At 47.2% G+C, this 8,895-nt stretch overlaps 2 protein-coding genes and 1 non-coding gene across 3 annotated transcripts; 1 reads left to right on the top strand and 2 right to left on the bottom strand.

Annotated features, from left to right (window-relative positions):
- Positions 1-764: 764 nt before the first annotated feature.
- On the bottom strand, positions 765-2,694 carry LOC122129426. The gene is made up of 2 exons (XM_042704346.1): positions 2,133-2,694; positions 765-1,639 (listed from the first exon to the last, which is right to left on the bottom strand). Exons 1-2 carry the CDS (start codon positions 2,395-2,397, stop codon positions 765-767), a joined length of 1,140 nt encoding a protein of 379 aa, XP_042560280.1. The 5' UTR covers positions 2,398-2,694.
- A 918-nt stretch (positions 2,695-3,612) lies between these two features.
- Positions 3,613-5,256, bottom strand: LOC122129425. The gene is made up of 3 exons (XM_042704345.1): positions 4,986-5,256; positions 3,790-4,714; positions 3,613-3,617 (listed from the first exon to the last, which is right to left on the bottom strand). The coding sequence occupies exons 1-3, from the start codon at positions 4,995-4,997 to the stop codon at positions 3,613-3,615; spliced, it is 942 nt and encodes a 313-aa protein (XP_042560279.1). The 5' UTR covers positions 4,998-5,256.
- Positions 5,257-8,435: 3,179 nt separating this feature from the next.
- On the top strand, positions 8,436-8,546 carry trnal-caa. The gene is made up of 2 exons: positions 8,436-8,473; positions 8,501-8,546. It is a non-coding gene; the product is annotated as a tRNA-Leu (tRNA).
- The last annotated feature ends 349 nt before the right edge of the window (positions 8,547-8,895 follow it).

Here is an 8,895-nt window from a genome sequence, read left to right as displayed (position 1 = left end):
AAGGGAGGTTGAGGCTCAGACGCAAAGCTCAGAATACGTGCAAGAGAAATCAGAACACCGTTCTTAATAATAAAAGAGATTTATTTAGCGACTCCAGGGAATTGATAATAAATATAAAACATTAAAATGCGCTTCCTAAAAGTAGTGCCAGCACTCAAAATTCAAATGTCTGTCTGGGGTGTCCAGGTAGGTTCGTATGGTTTCAGCACCGTGCGCGTCAGTCTCGTTCTCCCGGGACACGGCCAAGCCCGACGCTCTTCTGGTTCTCTGATTCTCAATCACACACACGACACCGCTTGGACAGGGTCAATGGCCGGCAGTCCGCAAGCAACTCTCCTCTGGTCCAACCTTAATACATGGACACAGCATCAGACAATACTCAATTACAATTACATGAAACCCAGAGAAAGTATAGAGCCCACACCAAAGAATATCGCGATCACCAACCTTAATACATGGACACAGCGTCAGACAATACTGTCATTAGCTTGTGGGCACGGGTATAAATAGGAACATTGTGATGGGAAACACCTAAGGAGGGGAATGGCATAATGCTAGGCACCTGTGATCATGCTACACACGTGCGGTAGAAAAGGTTCGTGCTCAGTGCTCATTTAAAGTGTGCCAATCACCACTACACTCATGTGAAACACTACACACCACTCAGAACACACCGTGAGTCACTGCAAACAACCCTCAGGCCCAAAACACCATGTTACATCCTTCCCTGCTGTAAAGTCAGTGTCCCAATGACTATGCCCATACTAGATGTATAAGTTATTGGTTTCCATATTTGGTTGAGGAATCCCAATGTTAGCCCTGGTGGATCGTCTAGGTTGGTCAAGCTCGAGTCTCTGCCCGTCTCTGACATCTGGATGGTTGTGGTCTGGTCGTTGCCCGCCTCGCGCCACATCACCATCTGGTCTCGCACCTGTAGGGGCCCAAACCCCTACCCAGGGGAAACTCATCGTGGCTCTACTTGTCTCTGCTGGCTGGGGGTCAATCGGGACCTGTCTCGTGGCTTCTCCACGCCTAGGGTTCCTCCCAACTGCTCTGGGGGTTTCAGCTGCCCTCTCCACAGGGGTAAAAGAGCAAGGCCTTAACATGTTACGATGGACCACTTTCTCAGCTCCCTGCCCTTGCTCTGGTCTGACCACATAGACTGGCAGTTCTGGGTTAGTTTGTTTTTCCACTATATAAGGCACAACCTCCCACTTGTCGGCCAGCTTACCTCGGCCCCTTGCCCTCATGTCTCTCATCATCACCCGCTCGCCTGGCAATAGGGGAGAGTTCTCAGCGTTGTGGTCATAGTGTCGTTTTTGTCTGGTTCTCTCAATGTCTGTGTGCTTCCCTGCTTTCTCATAGGCATACCTCAGACGCTGTTGATGGCACTTTACCCAGTCCTCCACCGACGCGCAGCCAGTCTCATCTGGTATTCCTAACAGGCAGTCCTGAGGAAGGGAGCCGTGTCTACCGAACAGCAGATAGTAGGGAGTATACCCTGTGGCGCTGTGGGTTGTGTTGTTGTACACCTGGATCATCTCCTGCAGGTGATCATGCCAGCGGCGCCGCTCCTCTCCCAGGGTTCCTAACAGCCCCAACAGTGTCCGATTAAATCGCTCACACCCACCATTTCCTGCTGGGTGATAAGGCGTGGTATGACTTTTAGTTATTCCATACAGTCTACACAGATCTTTCATTAGCTGAGATTCAAAATTGGCACCTTGATCAGACAACAAGCGTCGGGGAGAGCCAAAAGGCTGGATTACCTTCTGCCACAGGACCTTTGCTGTTGTCGCAGCTGTCTGATCCCTAGTGGAGGAAGCCCATGCATATTTAGTAAAGTGGTCAACCATTACCAATACATTATGATGGGGATCCTCTGGGTGACCTATAGTCAGATAGTCTATGGATAACAGTTCCAGGGGAGCTGAGGTTCTGATTGGCACTAAAGGAGCTAGGTTTGCCACAGGCTTTTCTTATGGCACAGGTCTGGCAGGTAGCACACCAATTGGTAATGTCTCTAGTAAGGTTGGGCCAATAGAACCTGGCATGGATCAGTGCAGTAGTCTTTTCTGCACCCCAGTGACCCGCCTGGTCATGGTACAGTTTCCAGATGTGGACTCGCTCACCTGCTGGGGCGACAATTTGGGTTCGTAGATCCACTTCCTTGGGGTCCTGAAACGTCCGGCACAGCACACCGTCTTTGCACCTCAACCGATCCCATTGTCGCAGTATTTCTAGGACCTCTTTGGACTCCGCTTGTCGTTCCAGTCTGTTAGGGTGTTGGCCTCTCTGGAGGAAGTGTAGCACTCTCCTCAGCGTGGGGTCACTTTCTTGTAGGCTCTTCCACTGAGCCCATGTTCTGTCAGGCTGGAGTGGGGTACCCTGTTCCATTGTAGTCCCCTGGTCATCAGGCTCCTTGGTTCTCCAGCCCACCCCCACACACAGGGCAGTCACTGTTGACGGCTGAACCTCCCGGAAGCCTGGTATCTCCAGTCCCTCTCGCTCTTCCCTCTGGTCTGGGACTGCTGTCTCTGGGGGGAAGTGGGACAATGCATCTGCACTCTGGTTATTACGTCCTGGCCGATACTTAATCTCAAACTGAAAGCCGGCAAGGCGGGCCGCCCATCTCTGTTCATGACTACCCAATTTAGCAGAGTTGAGATGAGTTGAGTTGAGTTGAGTTGACAAGCGGGTTATTGTCTGTGTATACTACAAAGGGTGCCGGCGTTAGGTACTCTGCAAACTTTTCTGTGATGGCCCACTTCAATGCGAGGAATTCTAATTTAAAAGAACTGTAGTTACTGTAATTTCTTTCAGTTGGGTGTAGGCTCCGGCTAGCAAAAGCGATGACTCGCTCCTTACCCCCCTGCACCTGGGCGAGCACTGCCCCCAGGCCTCTGTTGCTGGCATCTGTATAGAGTACAAAAGGCAGTGTGAAATCAGCAAATGCTAAAATGGGGGAAGTGGTTAAGGCCTCCTTTAGGGTAGCAAAAGCTACATCACATGTGTGGTTCCAGCCAGTGAGGGCATGAGAAGGCCTCTTTTTACTACTCTGTGTTGGACCTAGCCCTGTTAGCAGTTCATGTAAGGGGCTGGCAATCTTGGCAAAGTCTTTAACAAAGCGGCGGTAGTAGCCCGCTAAGCCTAGAAATGTGCGCAGTTCTTTTCCTGTCATGGGGGTCGGCCAGCCCTGCACACACTTCACCTTGTCAGGATCTGGAGACACCCCTTTGTTTGACACCCGATGGCCCAAGTACTGGACTTCCTGTCGCAGCAGGCAACACTTGCTAGGTTTCAATTTGAGTCCATGGCTAGTTAGTCTGCTGAAGATAACATCCAAGTGGGTTAGATGTGTGTCAAAGTCAGGGGAAAACACAATAACGTCATCTAGATAAATCAGCAGAGACTCTTGGTTTTGATCTCCTAGACAGGTTTGCATAAGCCTTTGAAATGTAGAAGGAGCATTACAGAGACCAAACGCCATCCTATCAAATTCATATAGTCCCATTGGAGTAGTAAATGCTGTCTTCTCCCTATCTTTTGGAGCCATCTGGACTTGCCAGTATCCTGAGTGCAAGTCTAGAGTACTGAAAAACTTAGCATTGGTCAGGCTGGCAAGGGATTCTTCGACGCGAGGGAGGGGATACGCATCTTTGTGTGTCAATAGATTTAACTTGCGGTAATCCACACAAAATCTCAGAGTCCCATCTTTCTTCCTAACTAACACAATGGGAGATGCCCATGGGCTGGTACTTGGTCTGACAATCTTTGAATCAATCATACCTTGAATGAGGGTTTTCACTTCCTGGTATAGGTGGCGAGGCACATGACTGTGGCGTCCTCTCACAGGTGCGGCGTCTCCTGTCGGGATCACATGCTGTATGGTGCTCGTCTTCCCATAGTCCTCGTCATGACAAGAGAACACAGCCTGATGCTTGTGTAACAGTTCCTGTAATTTCAGTGTTTGGGCTGGGGAGATATCAATGTTGTTAACATCCACTAGGGCGGGCCAGTCCTTTAGGTCTTGCTTTACTTGCGTTAAGCTAAGCTGTACCACCTGTTCCCCCACTCTGGACATACTCACATCCGTGTCTTGTACAATGTCTGCTGGTTCCACTACAAATGCCTTAGCCAGCTTCTGGTGGCGTCGTAGGTAGACCGGGGTGCTGCTTATGTTTCTCACTCTGATGGGTACCCTTCCCTGCTTGACCGTTGATACTGCTCGAGCGGTGAGCACATCAGACTCCCCAAAGGGCTCCACTAGGCACTGGTAATCCCGTTTCTGAATGCCAGCCTTGGTACGGCCCCACACCAGGCCTGGAATTTCCAGAGGGTAACGGTTAATAGTGCGTACATACCCTGTAAACCCATCGCTGGCTGCAAATCTGGCCTCCTTTGCACATACTCTCATGGCGTTGCGCCACGACTGCTGTTGAAAGCGTTCACTGGACAAAGAGGGCACAGTCAGATTGTCTTTGGTCAGTGTATCCCAGCAATGCTTAATTATGTTGGTTCCCACTAGACCATTTGTATTAGCCAAGCAATGATCTTTAACCACTACAACGCCACAGCCAGGGAAGAGCACATCACCCACCTTCACGTCCAACAGTACATACCCCAGGTACGGAATCGCAAGGCCGTTTGCTGCTTGTAGTGCCAACCATGCTGAAGGGTCTTCAAGTAGTGCCCCCTGCTGGCCAAAATGTTCCTGGAAAAAACTCTCCCTCATCAATGTTACTTGTGATCCCGTGTCTAAGAGACAGTGGATAGGCACCCCATTAAATTGCAGTGCAACCACAGGGACCCCTCCGACTAATTTGTCCACTGAATCTTTATTTGGGCCGTTGTTCCCACTACCCACTGTCTGGCCCACCACAGTGGTGCTAACTGGTTTAAAGGAGCCGGTCCAGACGGATTGGATACTCTACAGTAACGGGCAGTATGTCCTGATTGTGCACAGTTGTTGCATATTGGCCTACCTTGCTCGTCATACTGGTTGGCTGCTGGACGCCATGGGGCCCTGCGGTCAGGTGTATGATGATTCCGTCCCTGCGTCGATGTTTGTTGCGCCCTTCTTGGCGAGGCCTGTTGGAGCTCTGTTCGAATTTCACTTATCAAGCATTGAGACAGTTCTTTAAATTTACTTGCTATCTGATCATTCATTTCCTCTTTTAATTGTCTTTTCATTTGTTCTAGGTCGCTGTTAAGTGAGGAAGAATGCCCCCTAGTGGAGAAACACTGTACTTGATCCTGTTTTGCCCCATATGCGCGTTCACGTACTAACATTTCCATTTTTACTTGTTCGAATGTTACGTCATCATTTAGGAGGACTTTACTTCTAAACTCACCCCGCATGGCTGGATCTCTTAGGCCATCAATGAGAACATCACGGAGCAGGACATCCTCGTCTTTTAGTCCTCGAGCATCTCTCCTTTTCAGCCTGGCAAAGTGTTCTTGAATCCGGAGTGCAAAGCTATCAATGTCTTCTTGAGGCTCTTGGGTGATATTAAAAAACTGGGCGCGCAGGACCGAGGCAGAGGCTTGATCTCCGTATAGCTCTTCTAAGTTTTTAAATATCAATTCAGCTGTCTTTCTTCTCTCTTGGGGTAGAATTAGAATTTGTCTTTTTGCAGTCCCTTCCAAGCAGCTAAGTGTAAAGTCAGCTCTGAATTCGACCAGGATATTTTGGAGATTAAATAGTGTGTTTAACTGTCTCTTCCATTCTCCAAGACTACAGTCTGAATCTTTGCCTCGAAACTTGGATATAATCATGCTTCCCGTGTATATTGGCATCATTCTGGGGCTTGTTGAACTACCTGGCTCAGTCATAATTTCTCTTGCACGACTCTTGATTTTTTTCTTTACGTCCTGCCGACTACGCCAGTTGTAACACACCCTAAAAGGGAGGTTGAGGCTCAGACGCAAAGCTCAGAATATGTGCAAGAGAAATCAGAACACCGGGGACTCCAGGGAATTGATAATAAATATAAAACATTAAAATGCGCTTCCTAAAAGTAGTGCCAGCACTCAAAATTCAAATGTCTGTCTGGGGTGTCCAGGTAGGTTCGTATGGTTTCAGCACCGTGCGCGTCAGTCTCGTTCTCCCGGGACACCGCCAAGCCCGACGCTCTTCTGGTTCTCTGATTCTCAATTACACACACGACACCGCTTGGACAGGGTCAATGGCCGGCAGTCCGCAAGCAACTCTCCTCTGGTCCAACCTTAATACATGGACACAGCGTCAGACAATACTCAATTACAATTACATGAAACCCAGAGAAAGTATAGAGCCCACACCAAAGAATATCGCGATCACCAACCTTAATACATGGACACAGCGTCAGACAATACTGTCATTAGCTTGTGGGCACGGGTATAAATAGGAACATTGTGATGGGAAACACCTAAGGAGGGGAGTGGCATAATGCTAGGCACCTGTGCTTAATTAGTGATCATGCTACACACGTGCGGTAGAAAAGGTTCGTGCTCAGTGCTCATTTAAAGTGTGCCAATCACCACTACACTCATGTGAAACACTACACACCACTCAGAACACACCGTGAATCACTGCAAACAACCCTCAGGCCCAAAACACCATGTTACAATTCCACCAGTCTCGAAGTGAAAGTCCGAGAGTGAGGCCCAGGATTCTTTGAGGCCTATTTCTGGAGGCCTGTTTGTTTCTTTGTTTCTTTGTTACTTTGAGCTTTTTTTTGTCTCTATTTTTGTCTATTTTGTTGTCTTCCCGTTTTTTTCTATTATTCAATATATTTTTGATTTAGTTTAAAGATAATAAATGATTGATTATATTTGCCCTATCTGACGTTGTCTGCCAGTTTCCTTATTACCTCAAACTTGTTTTTGATATGTTGCCTGACCCTAGCAGGGAACGTTACAATGGGAACCAAATCAAATCTGCCTTGTCTCCTGGACAAGCGAATGAGTGCATGTGTGTCTGTCTATGTGTGCCGCCCAGCTGTATGAATGGACTAAGGCCTCATGCAGACGAAGTCTAGTTTGCCTGAACCCAGATTCATTTTTCACACATATCCACTTTTCAAATCGCGTGCACATGAACCCAACAAATCCGATTGAATCCGCTGTAGTACATGTTGGTGGCGCTTTAACGGTGCTACAGACAACTGAAGAAAACGGAGAAGAAGACAGGAGCATGCTAATACAGTGACATATGACAGTAGTCGAGCTCCAACTAGCAACGTTTAGCCTAGCCGCATAGCCTACATTTAATCTGCACAGTAACACATTATGGTGGTTTATAAAATCAGTGGTCAGAGCAGACTGTAGGTTAAGTGAAAAATAATTATATTTGTTATTGTTACGTCCACATGGCTCGATGTGGAGATAACATTAAATTGGGAGACCACACAGAGTTAAGTTTAAAGAAAAAGGTAATTTATTAAGTCATTAAATGAAAATACTTACAAAAAGTCAGTAAATGGGCGGCAAGAGAAAGTAAAGCTCAATGAGTGCAGATCAGCATAGTGTAGGTGTAGTGGTAAAATGACAAAAGAGGGAGCTGAGGAACAAAGGTCTTGCAGCCCTGTGCAAGCAACGAAGAACCGAGAAGAGACCACCCCCAACTCACATCAGGAACTCTTTTTAAATGTCCCCGCCAATCAGCTGTCATCTAGCCATGTTGGCCAGACCAGACGGCTCCCCCTGTAGACTGGAGGGGAAAGGGCAGCCCAAAGTCTTATTTACCAGGGTTTGAGTGAGGCAAACCCAGCACGGCAAAGCCAGGCATGACAGTTATTGATAATAAAGAGTTTAGAACAGTGCAACAAAGCGTTGTTTAAATGCCTGTGCTATATGGAGATGCTGAGCTTGAGCACGAGAGACCACAATGCAAGTGCTGTGGATCCTGGATGTTTCATGGTTTACAATTGCTTCCAATTTCATGGTTTTATTACTAACAACAAATGTAGGCTATTGTTTAGGGCTTTGTCCTTCACGTACTGAACCTCTGAAGTAACGTTAACGCTAGCTAGTAGCTATCGCTATCGTTGTCTGACAGGACTAAAGCTAACGTAACATTCATCTTTATTACAGACCATTTTGAAACTTCCGTCTATAATAAAAATCTTTTCACATCAGATTTGCTCATATAGGCTATTGCTGACACTTTTAAAAACTGGTTTTGAAAAATGGTCTGATGCAAATAGATTAAACAGTGATAGATTAAAGTATGGCTTGTTAATGTCATCCCTTTCCTAACAACATTGATATTGTATTAATCCCGTTAGGGAAATTCACGTGTAAAAGCAGCAAGGTAATAGGAAGAATTTTTTTTTTTAAACTAAACTCCATTGTTTGCAACTTAACTGTTCAACCGGAAATCAAATAAACCCAAGAGCTTTCTCCCCTCTTTCGACCAACAAGGTTGGAGCTGTTTGTTCCCTTGTGCTCAAGTCAGGATGGCCGAGCGGTCTAAGGCGCCAGACTCAAGGTGGTGTACCTTCCTCAGTTGAGGGATTTCTGGTCTCCGAATGGAGGCGTGGGTTCGAATCACACTTCTGACATGGCCTTTTGACTTCAAGCTGCAATATCCAAATCCATTCCGAGGAAGTAAACGTGACAAAAGACTCAAAAATGGATGCTACTGAGTCTGGCTAGGTAGCTTCGTGCATTAAGGTTGACAAGGCCTCCAAAGAAGAGCTGCCGGGTTGATTAGAATGTTTGAAAAATACAGTAAGTTCTCTGCCCTGTTCACTCGACCGACCACTGTCACCTGCTGCTGAGCTGAGGATAGTTTCCTTGGAGTTTACAAAAGACGACGTCTTCAAGCGGTTTTGGAGATGGCAGGGAACGATCCCGGGACCTCATACATGCAAAGCATGCGCTACATCCCCAAGCTGCAAAGCTAATGGG

Source organism: Clupea harengus, unplaced genomic scaffold (genome assembly GCF_900700415.2).
Source record: "Clupea harengus unplaced genomic scaffold, Ch_v2.0.2, whole genome shotgun sequence".
NCBI lineage: Eukaryota > Metazoa > Chordata > Actinopteri > Clupeiformes > Clupeidae > Clupea > Clupea harengus.
The sequence above is the reverse complement of the archived record's forward strand: the minus strand, read 5'-3'. Positions and strand labels throughout refer to the sequence as shown.

What these genes read in the sequence shown, in the direction of transcription:
- LOC122129426 (XM_042704346.1), bottom strand. Translation starts at nt 2,397, where the DNA reads ATGGAACAGGGTACCCCACTCCAGCCTGACAGAACATGGGCTCAGTGG. An exon ending in CCAAATTGTCGCCCCAGCAG is followed by an intron (nt 1,640 to 2,132) that starts GTGAGCGAGTCC and finishes CTTATCACCCAG; the next exon opens with CAGGAAATGGTGGGTGTGAG.